Consider the following 16,270-nt stretch of genomic DNA (forward strand, 5'->3'; position numbering starts at 1 on the left):
TGAATGAGATAAAAAGTATCTTCAATGATCAGATTGTGAATTGGAATTCTCTAACCTAGAGGGCTGTGGGTGCTCAGTCATTAAGTATAATCAAGACTGAATTCAGCAGATTTTTGGAGATGGAAGAAATGAAGGGAAATGGGGATAAGGAGGTAAAATGGAGCTGATGTGGATCAGCCATGATCTTATTGAATGATGGAACAGGCTTGATGTCCTACACGTGCTCCTATTTGTGATGTTCTTAAGTTGTTCTTGCTGTATAGAGAACTCTTTAATTTAGTGGAATGATCAACAACAGCCTAAGATTTTCTTTTGGTTGCATTCATTTTCAGAGATTCGTAGAGGTGTATAGCACAAGCGGAGGTCATTTGGCCCATCATTCCTGCACTGGCTCTTAGAAAGAGCAGACTTGCTCAGTCCCACATCCCTGTTTTATGTCTGTAACTGTGTAACCTCCTCATCAGCTAACTGTCCACTTCCCTTTTAGAATTAGTTATGGAATCAGATCCCACGACCTTATCAGGCAGATCATGACAACTCTGAGTTTTACTCGATCGCCCATTATGAAGGTCCAAAGAAGGTTTGAACAGTGTAAGATGGTTTCAAAAATATCAAAATCAAAATATGTTTAATTATTACAGTTACTGGCTGGGAGGGCAGTTCTATCAGTGTCCGAAAGATACTTGTCTCCTGGTCACTGGGAACCATGAAGCCCCGCCCACCTCCTGTTCCCTCACCAAGATGGCACATGCACCGTCATCCACACTTTGCTTCTACCAACATGGCGGCCGTTTACCCACTGTCAGGGCGGCTGTGAACCTGGTCTGTCACTGCAGGGCAAACAGCCTGCTCTTCTCCGAAGCTTTAAGCCTATACCTGGTGTTAATGAACGTTTACAGCACCATCCCCGCTTCCGCCCCACCCCATTCCACCCTGAGCCCCACAATCTCTTTACTGCCTCCCGGAAACTGCTATTCTGCGTCGGCCCGTCTCCGCCATTGTCACCGCGCATGCTCAGGGCACAGTCTGGTACTGCACCGGTGCAGTTGACTCCTGTGGTCATTGACAGGGGACTTTCTGGCCCGTGGGGAATCTGGGTGAACAGACCGCCATTAAACCACAAACTGGCAATGAGAACAATGTATTGTCATCCCATCAAGATTGCGGGTGGGAAAGGTATATCCAATGTCAATTTATACAGTATATAGAAATCAGAATGCCCAGTCTCTCCACCTTGATGTGAAGTACAATGACCACCACTTTTCTGTTACTGACTCCAACCACTAGTTAAACCGCCAAATGTTTTCTCACAGTGTTTTCTAAATCCAATGCAGGCCTGTCATTTAGAGGGAGTTATGAGGCCTCGTTTTTTGTGTCCTATCAAAAAATCTCTTTAAATTGGCAGCATTATCTGCTTCAAGGTGGAAATGGGTGAAATAGCTGCTGCCGATACACCAATGCCCATGGGACAGAGAAATTCACTTCATCAATATATCTGGTACAGGACTTAGTTTCGATTCCCTCCATCCACTGGTGCACTGTCTGTGCCGTGTGCACAGTCTACGAGATGTGTTGAGTACAACTCCAGAGAACAGAATGAATGGACAGCTACCTACAAATCAGAATTCAGAATATAAGAGTTAAGAGATGTTTCGCTGGTGTATTGGAATTCCCAACAAAATGAATCTTACCTCCTGGGATAAAGTAATGATCCGGTTTGTGGGGACACAGGGGTGGATTAATGTTCAGTCTAAAATGCACTTATCTTGGGAATGGATTATGGTTCTTCAAGTTACACTGCAGGGCCAACAGCTCAATCAGCTCCACTTTCAGCTCAGGAGACCTCAACAACTGCACATACTGTCCACAGGGGAGATCTACTGGTCCAGTGAGGCCAACATTCATGCTTTAACTAAGACCACCAAAAAACTGGATGTTGTGAAACAGTAACAACATGTATTTACATAATATAATAAAGTATCATAAGGTCAGAGGAGTTTCAGAAAGAAAAAAATTGACACCAAGTTACACTGGGCAATATTAGGGTAGATGGCCAAAACCTTGATTTGACAGGCAGATTTTAAGCAACTTTAATCAGGAGAGAGAGTGAAAGGTTTAGGGAGGGAATTTCAGAGCTTCACACCTAGGCGTGGCCACCAACGTTGGAGTAAATAAAATCAGCAATGCTAAATAGACCGGATGAGAAGAGTGCAGATACCTCAGAGGGTTGTGCAGCTGGAAATTAGAGATAAGGAGGAATGAGGGCATGAATGAATTTCTGAACAAGGATGCAAAGGTTAAAATCGAGACATTATTGGACCAGGAGCCAATGTATGTCAGGGAACACAGGAATGATGTGTAAATGGGACTTGGCATGAGAATGCAGCAGTTTTGGATGATCTCATGTTTCTGTTTTGAGGTGGGGTGAATGTGAGAAGCTGGTCATGAATGTATTGGAATCGTGAAGTCTAAAAGTGACACAGGCATGGATGAGGGTTTCAACGGGAGATGAGCTGGGGTGGGATGGAGACAGGTGACATTATGGGGATTGAAATATGGGGTATTAATAATGGTGTGGATGTATAGTTGGAAACTCGTGTTGGGGTCAAATATGACACCAAGGTTGGGAACAGTGCGGTTCAGCCTCAGCCAGTTCCCAGGGAGAGGCATGGACCCATTAGTTAGGGGACAGAATTTGAAGTGGTGACTGAAGACAACAGCTTTGGTCTTCCCAATTCTTAATTGGAAGAAATTTCTGCTCATCTGTCGGATAAGCAGTTTGATAATTTAGTAACAGTGGAGGAATGGAGAGGGATGGTGGTGAGGTAGAGTTGGGTGTTGTCAGTGTACATGTGAACCCTAACATGGTGCTTTTGGACGATGTCACCTAGAGGCAGAATGTAAATGAGAAATAGGAGGGGCCAAGGATAGATCCTTGGGGGACACCAAGTTCAAGTAGTCTGGAGAGGAAAGGGAGGTCAGACAGGGGGTGGCAGTTTACCAGGATGGTGGGGTCAAGTGGTTTTTTTTCAGGATGGGTGATGACGGTGAATTTAAAGGTAAAAGCGCCAGTGCCAAAAGAGAGAGAGAACCCCCGTTAAAAATATCAGATAACATTGGGAAGATGAATGGTCAGCAGTTTAGTGAGAATAGAGTCAAGGGAGCAGAAGGTGGGTCTCACGAGCAAGATGACCTCTAAGGGAGATAGAAGACAGGAGAGAAATAGGAGAAAGAAGTGAGTTCAGGGTTTGGACAAGGGGCAGTTTGGCCCGATGAGCTAGTGGAAGGGAGGGAAGCAGCAGAGGCAGCTGATCGGGTTGTCTCAATCTGAGTGACAAAGGACCTCCATGAGCTCGAAGGTGCACGGTGAGGTCAGATAATGTCTTGTGCCCAGTCCCACAGTGAGAGCATCTGAACAGTCTCTCGTCAGTGTGAACACGTTGATGGCCAGTCAGTTCCCGGGAACTTTTATAGCACTTCCCGCAGTCTGGACATTTGAAAGGTCTCTCAACAGTGTGAACTTGTCGATGTTGCAGCAGGGTTGATGAACAAGTGAATCCCTTCCCACACTCAAACCAGTGTGCCTCCGCTGATGATTTTCCAGCTCAGATGGGTAATTAAATCCCTTCCCACAGTCCCCACATTTCCACGGTTTCTCCCCAGTGTGACTGCATTTATGATTCGACAGGTCAGATGATTGGCTGAAGCCTCGTCCACACACACGTGTACAGTTTCTCTCCACTGTGAACAGTGCTTTTTTCTTCCATGTTCAAAATCCAATGATATTCAGGTTACAATAAATGGGGCAACTCCTTCAGATCCTGATGTGATGTTTTTTTTCCGTTTCCCGACTGCAATTCCTCACACTTGTTGTTGGAGGTGAGGATGGAGGAGATGGGAGAGGGAGAGCCCTTCAAAATGAATTAACCTGTGTTAGAGATATTAAAAAGACCTGACAGTTGTGTGTTGAGCACAAAGCTGATTTATTAGACTTTTATCCAGAATATTAGCCCCTATAACTGGGCTGGAGTTTATTAACATCAACAGAGAAAGATCCAAATGAATATGGCCCAGTCCTGGATGTGATTACGAAAAATTCAATCACTGTAGTTACTCGTGAACTCTCTGATGTTTCAGCAGGTTGGATGAGGTTGTGAATCCCTTCCCACACTCGGAACAGGTGAACGGCCTCTCTCCGGTGTGAATTCGCTGGTGTGTCAGCAAGTTAGATGACTGAGTGAATGCCTTCCCACAATCAGGACAGGTGAATGGCCTCTCTCCAGTGTGAACTCGCTGGTGTGTCAGCAGGTGGGATGACCGAGTGAATCCCTTCCCACAGTCGGAGCAGGTGAACGGCCTCTCTCCAGTGTGAACTCGCTGGTGTACAATCAGATCAGATGAACGTGTGAACCCAGTCCCACAGTGAGAGCACCTGAATGGTCTCTTGTCAGTGTGAACACCTTGATGAAACATTAGCTCCCGGGAACTTTTATAGCACTGCCCACAGTCTGGGCATTTAAAAGGTCTCTCGTCGGTGTGAACTCGCTGGTGTGTCAGCAGGTGAGATGAATGAGCAAATCCCTTCCCACACTTTGAGCAGGTGAACGGCCTCTCCCCAGTGTGAACTCGAAGGTGCACAGTGAGGTTGGATAATGTCTTGTGCCCAGTCCCACAGTGAGAGCACCTGAACGGTCTCTTGTCAGTGTGAACACGTTGATGGCCAGTCAGTTCCCGGGAACTTTTATAGCACTTCCTGCAGTCTGGACATTTGAAAGGTCTCTCATCAGTGTGAACTTGTCGATGTTGCAGCAGGGTTGATGAACAAGTGAATCCCTTACCACACTCAGAGCAGGTGAACGGCCTCTCCCCAGTGTGCCTCCGCTGATGATTTTCCAGCTCAGATGGGTAATTAAATCCCTTCCCACAGTCCCCACATTTCCACGGTTTCTCCCCAGTGTGACTGCATTTATGATTCGATAGGTCAGATGATTGGCTGAAGCCTCGTCCACGCACACAACATGTGTACAGTTTCTCTCCACTGTGAATGGTGCTTTTTTCTTCCATGTTCAAAATCCAATGATATTCAGGTTACAATAAATGGGGCAACTCCTTCAGATCCTGATGTGATGTTTTGTTTCCGTTTCCCAACTGCAATTCCTCCCCTTCTAATCTCCTGTGAAATTGATTTAAAACAGAAAAAAGGGAGTGAGAAAGGACCCACAAAAACACAAGAGTAGGTTGTGAAATTGAACTGAATGAATCTGGTAATTTGCGGGGCCAGCACTAGGAAAAAGTAACCATGAAAACTGCTGGATTGTCATAAAAACCCAACTGGTTCACTAATGTCCTCCAGGGAAGGGAATCTGCCACCCAGTCTGGGCCTGCACAAGACACTGGCTTAGATTGGAGAAGATAACAAGAGAGAGAAGGGTCAGGTGGGAGGGGCAAGGGTTGAAAAAGAAGGATTACAACTCAACCAGAGTTTTCACAGAACCTCCAAAGCCCTCAGTCTCCACCACTTAGAAGGACAAGTGTAGTAAGTGAATGTGAAAACCATCATCTCCAAATACCTCTCCAAGTCACACACCATCCTGACTTCTCTGACATCCAGTACTGGATGAACAGAAATTTCCTCCATTTAAATATCGGGAAGACCAAAGCCATTGTCTTCAGTCCCCACCACAAACTCCACTCCCCAGCCACTGACACCGTCCCTCTCCTTGGCAACTGCCTGAGACTGAATCAGACTGTTCACGACCATGGCGAAATATTTCACCCCAGACTGAACTTCCATTCAGATATCCACATTATCACCATGACCGTATGTTTCCACCTCAGCAACATCACCCAACTCTACCCGACTCTCAGTTCAACTGCTGCTGGAACCGTCATCCATTCCTTTGATACCTTTAGACGTAACCATCCTAACATGCTTCCAGCAAGCCGCCCACATTCAACATTCCTGTAATCTTGAGGTCATCCAAAACTCTGCTGCCCGTGTGCTTATTTACACCAAGGCATGTTCACCCATCCCCCTGTGCTTGCTGACCTACAAAGGTTCCTGGTTAATAAACACACCCGTGAAACACCTTGGAAATGTCTAGTACATGAAAGGCGCTGTACAAAGAAAGATTGTTGTTGTGATTTGGACATTTATCACTGTTCCTTGGAGAGGAAGACAGATCGTCAGAACGAAAGAGAAATAGAAATGCGTTGAAATATAGGGTGAAATTTTACGGCAGCGGGGTTTTACGTTCCTGCCAAAGCCAATGAGGTTTAGAATGTCTTGCCGCATTTTACGGCCTCATCCCCGCCAAAATGGGGCCGAAAAATTCTGCCCATAAGCTGTTTAAGTGGGTGGGACAGGCGGAGCTGGATAGAGGGCCAGTGATAGGTGGAGGCAAAGGAGAGATTGCCAAAGATGTCATAAACAAAAGGACAAAGGGGTGGTGACGGTGATGATATTATCTAAAGGATGTGCTAATGGGGTCATTAAGGGTAGAAAGCAGGACGATCAAGTGACGGATAGCCCTAGTGGGGGGTGCGGTGGGGGGGAAGTGATTGAAATAGGCAAAAAGATGGAGATAAAACAATGGATGGAAATACATTTTAAAGATAATAATAGAAATAGGTGGGAAAAGAAAAATATATATATAAAAAAATAATAATTATCATAAAAAAGGGGATCATAAAGGGTGTGGGGATGGAGGAGAGAGTTCATGATCTGAAGTTATTGAACTCAATATTCAGTCTGGAAGGTTGTAAAGTGCCTAATCGGAAGATGAGGTGCTGTTCCTCCAGTTTGCGTTGAGCTTCACTGGAGCATGACAGCAGGCCAAGGACGGACATGTGGGCATGAGAGCAGGGTGGTGTGTTTGAAATGGCAAGCGACAGGAAGGTCTGCGTCATGCTTGCTAACAGACCAAAGGTGTTCCGCAAAGCGGTCACCCAGTCTGCGTTCGGTCTCTCCAATGTAGAGGAGACTGCATTGGGAGCAGTGAATCGAGTCGACTAAATTGAGGGAAGTGCAAGTGAAATGCTACTTCACTTGAAAGGAGTGTTTGGGCCCTTGGATGGTGAGGAGGGGGGAGGTAAAAGGGCAGGTGTTGCACCTTCTGCGGTTGCATGGGAAAGTGCCATGGGAGGGGGTTGAGGTGTAGAGGGTGATGGAGGAGTGGACCAGGGTGTCCCGGAGTGAATGGTCTCTACGGAATGCTGACAGGGGGTGAAGGGAAGATGTGTTTGGTGGTGGCATCATGCTGGAGCTGGCGGAAATGGATCATTCTTCCAGTGAAGCTCAACGCAAACTGGAGGAACAGCACCTCATCTTCCAATTAGGCACTTTACAGCCTTCCGGACTGAATATTGAGTTCAACAACTTCAGATCATGAACTGTCTCCTCCATCCTCACCCTCTTTTTGATCCCCTTTTTTCTAATAATTATTATTTTTTCATATATATATTTTTCTTTTTCCACCTATTTCTATTATTATTTTAAAAATTTATTTCCATTCATTGTTTTATCTCCACCTTTTAGCCTTTTTTGATCCCTTCCCCCCACCCCACCCCCACTAGGGCCATCTGTCACTTGCTCATTCTGCTTCCTACCCTTAATGTCACTATTGGCACATCCTTTAGCTAGTGTCACCACCGTCAACACCCCTTTGACCTTTTGTTTATGACATCTTTGGCAATCTCTCCTTTGCCTCCACCTATCACTGGCCCTCTATCCAGCTCCACCTGTCCCATCCCCCTCAAACAGCTTATTTTTCACCACATTTCTATTTCTCTTTAGTTCTGATGAAGAGTCATACGGACTCGAAACGTTAACTCTGTCTTCCTCTCCACAGATGCTGTCAGGCCTGCTGAGTTTTTCCAGCAATTTTTGTTTTGGTTTCAGATTTCCAACATCCACAGCATTTTGCTTTTATCACTTTTATCATCACTGGGTGAAATAACCTGTAACTTCTTATCTAACAGCGTTGTGGGAGCACCTTCACCACACGGACTGCAGCTGAACCGAAGGTCAAACATCATCTTCTCCACACATAACTGGGGATGGGTGATATCTGCTGTTGGTCTTGTTAGTGAAAGGGCAGGGGAGTGGGACCAGCTGATTTGCTCTTGCAGAGAAACAGCACAGGCAGGTGGAGGGACAGGTAGTATTGAGGAGGCGGGGAGGCTGCAGAAGGATTGGACAGGTTAGGAGAATAGGCAGAGAAGTGGCAGATGGAATACAATGTGGGGAAGTGTGAGGTCATGGACTTTGGTAGGAAGAATAGAGGAATAGACTATTTTCTAAATGGAGAGAGAATTCAGAAATCTGGAGTGCAAAGGGACTTGGGAGTCCTAGTCCAGGATTCTCTTAAGGTTAACTTGCAGGTTGAGTCGGTAGTTAGGAAGGCAAATGCAATGTTGGCATTTATTTCGAAAGGACAAGAATATAAAAGCAGGGATGTGCTGTTAGGGCTTTATAAGGCTCTGGTCAGACCACATTTAGAATACTGTGAGCAATTTTGGGCCCCATATCTCAGGAAGGATGTTCTGGCCCTGGAGAGGGTCCAGAGGAAGTTCACGAGAACGATCGATCCCAGGAATGAAAGGCTTAACATATGAGGAACGTTTGAGGACTCTGGGTCTATACTCGATGGAGTTTAGAAGAATGAGGGGGGATCTGATTGAAACTTACAGAATACTGAACGGCCGGGATAGAGTGGACATGGGGAAGATGTTTCCATTAGTAGGAGACTAGGACCCGAGGGCACAGCCTCAGAGTAAAGGGAAAATCTTTTAGAACAGAGATGAGGAGAAACTTCTTTAGCCAGAGAGTGGTGAATCTGTAGAATTCATTGCCACAGAACTGTGGAGGCCAGGTCATTGAGTGTATTTAAGACTGAGACAGAAAGGTTCTTGATTGGTAAGGGGAGAAGGCGGAAGAATGGGGTTGAGAAACTTATCAGCCATGATTGAATGGCGGAGCAAACTCAATGGGTCAAATGACCTAATTTCTGCTCCTATGTCTTGTGGTCTTATGGCTCTTATAGGATGGGCTGAATGGCCTCCTCCTATATTGTAATCATTGAATGAATCTTTGACTTAGTGACAAAAGGACCAACATCCTCTCCACAGATGCTGCCAGACCTGCTGAGTTCTTGCAGGTATTTTTTGTTTTTGTTTTCGATTTCCAGCATCTGCAGTTTTTTGCTTTTATCTTATTGGAGACCAGGGACTGACGAGTCCAACCCCGTAACAAACCCACTTTTCATTGGTCCGCCTGGGTTACGAGACTGGAGCATGCGCAGTGCGAGTGATGGCGATGGGCAGAGATTTTTTTGTCTCATCTGCAGCCGGTAAGGATTCAGTAACGTTGAGGGAGCGATAGAGCCGGCGGCCGGACCGGGAGGGTTTCTAAACACTTGATGAAGGCCTCAAACCCCGATACCAACCTGCAGCTCCCGCGTTCGCAGCTCCGGGTCTTTTTCGAGGAAACAGGCCCTGCTTAACGGCCGCCATCTTGCTTCAAAGGGGAGCAGAGCGCATGCGCTGGCACTTTGGTGACGTATTGAAAATGGGCGTGGATTCTCGGTCACCGTTCCCTTTGGGGTCCTAGTGCCCGGAATATTATATCGTCCCGGGTTGAAGCTGGTTTTTAATCAGCCTCACCTATTCCAAGGCTACAGGTTATGTCTGCTGCCTAGGGGAGTCCAAGGGCCATGTACATATTCAATTGAGAGGTTGCAGCCCCTGAACAGTTACCTGAAGGTGCTGATCCTCAGTGTTTGCTTACACTTTAGCCTCAGGCTCCTGATTTTGGGCTACCCAGAGTGGAGGAGGGTGAGTAAGTCGGAGGATCTTCTCCTGGTCTTCGACTGCTCTTGAGCCTGGTTAAAACAACAAGTTTGTTGGACCTGAATGAGCAGGGGCCATGGCGGGGGGCGGGGTGGGTGGTGTCACACTGATAGAGAGAGAGCATGCAGTGTCCAACAGTGCGCTTGCTACTTTCCACAGTAGGCACCTCTGGGTATAGAGTGTCTCATAGACACTGAAAACAACATTCTGGTTCAGCACAGAAGTTTTAGTTGGTACTTTGTAGCTGACTTTGTCTTGATTTAGTTTATTTGGACCACATATTTGGGGGGACAAGAGAAAAATCAACATTCCATAGAAAGAAGAATTGTCTGTTCTCAATTTCTATAACTTTACCATGATGACTTTTGTAAAGTCCTTTTACAGGGTATTGGAAGAGTAAGTTTTACAAATGGGAGACTCAAACCAAACATCATGTCAAGATCTGACAGAGTCACACAATTGATCAGAACCTGAATATCATCATCCTTTGTGGAAAGAGGAATGTTTGCCTGTTCTTACTTTGGAAGAAGATTTCAAACATCAGTGTGACTGGAAAAGCACCAAGGCACATACACCCGAGTGAGAGTGTTCCAGTGCACAAACTGTGGAAAGAACTTTAACCAGTTACACAGCCTGATAAAACATCACAGTATTCACGGCAGGGTGAAACCGTACACATATTCTTTGTGTGGACAACCGATTGTGCAACCTGGAGAGACATAAGGACACCGGCACCATGCAGAAACCGTGGAAATGTGAGGACTGTGGGAAGGGATTCAAGTTTCCATCCCTGCTTGAAAATCATCGACGCAGTCACACAGGGGAGAGGCCGTTCACCTGCTCTGTATGTGGGAAGGGATTCACTCAGTCTTCCCACCTGCTGACACACCAGCAAGTTCACATTGATGAGAGGCTGGACAACCGCTTGGACTGTGGGAATGACTTTCAAAGCTCCAAAGACCTGGTCAGGCACCAGGTTTTTCACACCAAGAGACAGTTCAGTTGCTCTCACTGTGGGAGAGTGTTTATACGATCACAGAATCTCATTGAACATGAACGCGTTCACACTGGGGAGCGGCCGTTCACCTGCTCCGTGTGTGGGAAGGGATTCACACGATCATCCCACCTCACTTCACACCAACTGGTTCACACAGATAAAAGACCTTTCAAATGTTCTGAATGTGAGAAGAGTTATAAAACCACAAGTGAACTGCTCATACATCGGCGAGTTCACACTGGGGAGAGGCCATTCACCTGCTCCGTGTGTGGGAAGGGATTCATACGATCATCCCACCTTGCTAAACACCAACTCGTTCACACGGATAAAAGACTTTTCAAATGTTCCGAATGTGAGAAGACTTATAAAACCACAAGTGATCTGCTGACACACCAGCGAGTTCATAATGAGACGAGGCCATTCAGATGCACAGTGTGTGGGAAGGGATTCACTCTGTCATCCAGCCTCCAGAAACACCAGAGAGTTCACACTGGGGAGAGGCCATTCATCTGCTCCACATGTGGGAAGGGATTCATTCATTCATCCAATCTTCTGACACACCAGAGAGTTCACACTGGGGAGAGGCCGTTCACCTGTTCTGTGTGTGGGAAGGGATTCATTCATTCATCTCACCTTTGGAGACACCAGAAAGTTCACAAGTGACTACAGAAGTTGGATTCTGTTGATATTGCTGCTGTTAATCATGTCCATGACTGAACCAAGTTCATTCTGAGAGCTGGAGTTTGTTCATGCTGATGTTAATAATCCTCATAACTGGGCTGGAGTTTAATACTCTGATATCTGAAATGAACTGATATTGTTTCAAACACACCATCAATGCATTCACACTGGGGAGAGGCCATTCAGTTGCATTTCCTGTGGAAAGAGGTTCAGGGAGTCATCCAACTTGCTGAGATACCAGTGAGTTCACAATGGGGAGAGCTCGTTCACCTGCTCTACGTGTGCAAAGAGATTCACTCGGTCACAATGCCTCCTGAGACATCAACAAGTTCATAAGTGACTGTGGGGATTGGATTCTGTTGTTAATCATGATTATTAACACCTAAAACTGGCTGGAGTTTAATATTCCGGAGATGTCACTGATTTTCAGACCTGCTGTGTCCCTTTTGAAAAGCACCATGATCTTTCCCCTTAATTCAAGAACCCTCAACAGGAACTCATTTACAATAAAATTATGAATTTTTACTTCAATCATAAATTGATCTTTGGTGCAAAATTTACAATTAACATCTCCAATTAGAAAGTGCTGATTAATCCTTGCTGACAATTCTTACTGACTTACACATTCTTCACAGTGACACCTCCTTTTTGACATTAAACCATCAAGGAATATAAACAAAACAGTAAAATATTTCACATTGATGTTGATCAAGATTGAATGTTGATGAAGATTGGAAGTTGCTAAGTTCAACACAGTTGAACTCAGCAACAGTTCCGACACAGCAGCAGCAACATTTGGTAAAGGTGGAACCCACAACAAAGACTGGTTTCAGACCTACTCAGCAGAGGTGACATCTGTCATTGAAGTAAAAAGCAAAGCCTACCTGATGCACAACATAAACCCAACAGCTAGAACACTGCATGACTTGAAAGTCTCTGAGACAATCGTGCAACAGACAGGGAATTACTATATAAATAAACACTGGATCAGCCAAATCAAGAAATCCAAACTGCCTGTGACAATGGAAATTTACATGCTATGTACGATGGGATCAAGAGGGTGCTTGGTCTGACCATCACCAAAGTTTTCGCCTCTGAAATCGGCAGAAGATGAAGTACTCACCAACAGAAATAAACAGATGTCTCACTGGGTTGAACACTATTGTGAGCTGTACTCTTGTGAGACAGACATCTCCCAGTCTCTGTTTGACTCTCCTGCAGCTTCATGGTTGAGTTGGATGAGGAAACCTGATCACTTGAGCTGGAAAAAGCCATTGATTGGTCAGCAAGCAGAAAGGCACCCGGCAAGGATGGAATTCCAGCTGAACTGCTCAAGCATGGAAAGTCCCATATACTGCTACACCTTCATCATCTCCTCCTTCTCTGTTGGAAGGTAGGATCTGTTCCACAGGACATGTGTGACGCTAAAATCACCACAGTAAACAAGAACAAAGGTGACAGGAAATTAGAAAAACCAAAGGGATACCTCGCTCCTTAGCTTCACAGGGAAAGCCTTCACTGGGGTGATGTTTAAAAACTTCATCTACTTGCAGACTGAGTGAATCCAGAAGCATGGTGTGGTTTCTGTGCTGGCAGATCTTCTCCATACACTAGCTACAAGAGAAATGCACAACTAATATTTAATCTAAAATGCTGCCAGCACTCTGTTGAGAAAAGTGAAACGTTATAATTGCTGAGCGGCAGTAAACCTTTAAGTGTGAATTATAATTTACTTGTTTAATTGTAAAAGCCACAAAATGTTTGATTTTCTAAAACAAAACTTCATCTTTGAGCTTATGACCCGGATCTCACAAGCTGTGGAAGCTCCACCCTCTTTAACTCCATTTGGTCTAAGAATGTTGAAGCGTCCGTTTACTTGTGAAAGCTGATTTTTTTTGTGTTAATTTTCTTAGTTTTATTCCAGTCATTTGGAAAGGTGCCTGAAGAAATAACAGAGAGAAAAAAACACTAATGTTTGGTCAAAGCTGAGAAAATACAAAAAGAATTGGTAAAACAAAGATAAAAATGGTGTTTGGTTCATCTTTGATCTGAAAATAGAGTTAAGTAACGGTGACACAATTGTGTGCATTTGAGAATGTTTACACAGGCCTTTCCAAAACAAGCAGAGGAGTTAACCCTTTCCACTGACAACATGGTGACGATCCGAACTAAAGACTTTGCCTTTTAAAGATTTGACTTCATTCCATTTGTTATCTTTCAAGGATAAATTGTTTGAGAATGGGATTTATCTCCAAACTGATTGCAGATACCTGTACTTCTGTCTCTGATGTAAAAATATCATATTATGAGAATATTGAATTGGTCAGTAAAGTTCCTCCAGGGCTCCTGAATGAGATAGAATGGCAATTAATGAGATAATAATAAGAGAGAAAAATTACACCACCAAATGGGAATTGGAATGATTCATCCTGGGTATAGTTCAATAGAATAGATCAATCTGGTATCCATGTACATTCAATTGAAGGCCAGGAAAGTGTAGGTCAAACTAGTAAATTGATGACTTTGAGATGTTTGTACCCTTGCCTCTGAACTGCAATTGATAGTTTTGACACCATCTAAGGCATTGAACCATGCAGGGGGAGATAAGCAAATATCTTCAGATCAACATTCCCCTAATCGTTTGGTAAGATTACCTGAAAGTCAAGAGTGACTTATATCAGATGGCAAATGTGGCATGATTTTGGGATACTGGTGTGAGTGTGCAGATATGATTTGTTATTTGTGGAGTAACTAACATGCAGAAATGCGAGGTGAAGCTGCACTGAGGAATAGGTCCCAGTCATGTTCAGCTACTTGTCAACAGAAGAACATGAAGTGATTAATGTGGTCAAGAGAATGAGACATTTTAAATCATCAAGGTATTGGCACAAACTCCATAGACTCGGATTGACTTTAAAACAATCCGAATAGAATTAAACACACTGGAATCTATCAGATGGAGTAAAATTAAAGTGAAGAGGGATATCGAATCTGGATTTAGAAAATATCCACAAGGTGGGTGCCAGTGAAAAGAGAGCTGGAGAATCTTTAAATTCCATCATGAGCTTTTGTTTGAACCATATGTATTTACGACATGCCAATGATTTAAATTGTGTGAGATGATCTGCAAGTGGGGAGGATGCATCAAAGTCAAAATTTATAACATTTTACTCGGAAAGTTTTTACATTCATTCTTGGTGGCAGCTCAAGGGTTTGTGTTGCTGATTCTGATAATTCGAGTAGTTTTAGTATGTTATCCACAGTCTGTAATCAAGAAATTAGGAAAACAAGGTCGTAGCTTAGAAATAGCTGGGTTAGACAGAAATCCGATGTGAGAAGTGAATAAGGATATTCCCTTCTCAAGGTTGGGAGATCTGTGAGAAATAACCATTAAATACCTTATGAAATCTTCAAAAATGTATTAACTGTTCTAGGAATCTCTCTCTCACTTAGGAAGAAAGCTTTCTGGGTTGACAAACACAGGACATTGCAGGCCTGTTATCTCTGCCAAGGACATGTCTCTGGCACAGACCCTAAAACAAGACAAACTTGATAGGGTGGAGGGACCTCATGTCCCAAATATAAACTAACTGTCTGAATAAAGGTTAAACAGGATGCCCGAGAGAGAGATGAGCCACAAAATGGCCATAGGATGATGGATTAAGTGACAGACATTATAAGCCCAGAAATAAGGTATATGAACAGGATTTAGAGAGGGAAAAACACTTCAGACTAGGAAGAGCTTCTCAAAGTGATCCATGCTGGCTTCAGCCGAACACTTTGGCTCAAGGAGACCAAGAAAGGAAGAAACTGCCACCTCCAGCCACAGAGATCAGCATCCCCCCTGATCTGGGACCAGTAAACCATTCCGAGGAGACTGTCACCTCCAGCCATGGAGATCAGCATCTCCCTGATCCGGGACCAGTAAACCATTCCGAGGAGACTGTCACCTCCAGCCACAGAGATCAGCATTCCCCCCCTGCTTCTCTCCATCCATTTGTCCAATCTGGGACCAGTAAACCGTTCTCACCAGTTATGGGTCAATTGTCTTATCTGCCTATTTAACTGATGTATCATATCTAAGCTATTGCTTCTCAATAAAATGCTTTAAAATCACCCATGCCGAGACCCCCTTTTTGGGTAACCTGTGACCCCCGGACTAAAATCTTACACTTGTCAGATTACTTGTGAGAGTAACTGAAGATATGAGAACTGAAATAATCAAGAGGAATGATGAAGTATTAGTTGTGCCTCAGTGGTTGCATTTTTATCTCTGAGTCAGGAGGTTGTGGGTTCAAATCCACATCCAGAAACATGAGCTTAAAATCCAGGCTGATGTTTTGATGTAGTACCGAGGGAGCACTGCACTGTCAGAGGTCCCGTCTTCCGGATAAGACCTTCAACTATGGCCCCATCTGCCCTCTCAGTTGGTATAAACATTCCCAGGATGTTATCTCAAAGAGCAGGGGATTTCTCCCTGGTGTACTGCTTATTTATCCCTCAACAAGCATCACTGAACAGGTTCTCTGGTCACAATTACATTTCTGTTAGTGGGATCTTGCTGTGCACAATTTGGCGACTGCATTTCCTACATTACAACAGTGACTATACTTCAAAAGAACTGCATTGGCTGTAAAGCACTTTGGGTCATGCTGATGTTGTGAAAGGTGCTATAAAAATACAAGTCTCCATTAACAAAGGAGAAAAGGCCCAAAAATACAACAGTCGGTAACAGTACATCAA

The 16,270-nt window shown here is 44.5% G+C and overlaps 2 protein-coding genes across 4 annotated transcripts; one reads left to right on the forward strand and one right to left on the reverse strand.

Moving 5' to 3' along the window:
* Window positions 1–1,942: 1,942 nt before the first annotated feature.
* LOC121270419 (gastrula zinc finger protein XlCGF7.1-like) lies at window positions 1,943–9,514 on the reverse strand. 2 transcript variants are annotated; one of them, XM_041175738.1, is made up of 2 exons: window positions 9,447–9,514; window positions 1,943–5,173 (listed from the first exon to the last, which is right to left on the reverse strand). In XM_041175738.1, exon 2 carries the CDS (start codon window positions 5,062–5,064, stop codon window positions 4,111–4,113), a length of 954 nt encoding a protein of 317 aa, XP_041031672.1. In that variant the 5' UTR covers window positions 5,065–5,173; window positions 9,447–9,514; the 3' UTR covers window positions 1,943–4,110. The 2 variants fall into 2 exon arrangements, with proteins under 2 accessions (XP_041031672.1, XP_041031674.1); XM_041175740.1 differs by lacking the exon at window positions 9,447–9,514 and adding an exon at window positions 9,260–9,334.
* On the forward strand, window positions 9,300–15,621 carry LOC121270424 (zinc finger protein 235-like). Of its 2 annotated transcripts, none has more exons than XM_041175746.1 (2): window positions 9,300–9,350; window positions 10,223–15,621. In XM_041175746.1, the coding sequence occupies exon 2, from the start codon at window positions 10,586–10,588 to the stop codon at window positions 11,507–11,509; it is 924 nt and encodes a 307-aa protein (XP_041031680.1). In that variant the 5' UTR covers window positions 9,300–9,350; window positions 10,223–10,585; the 3' UTR covers window positions 11,510–15,621. The 2 variants fall into 2 exon arrangements, with proteins under 2 accessions (XP_041031680.1, XP_041031682.1); XM_041175748.1 differs by having other exon boundaries at window positions 9,310–9,762.
* Window positions 15,622–16,270: the final 649 nt, after the last annotated feature.

The sequence above is a fragment of the Carcharodon carcharias genome, chromosome 27 (genome assembly GCF_017639515.1).
Source record: "Carcharodon carcharias isolate sCarCar2 chromosome 27, sCarCar2.pri, whole genome shotgun sequence".
Taxonomy (NCBI): Eukaryota; Metazoa; Chordata; class Chondrichthyes; order Lamniformes; family Lamnidae; genus Carcharodon; species Carcharodon carcharias.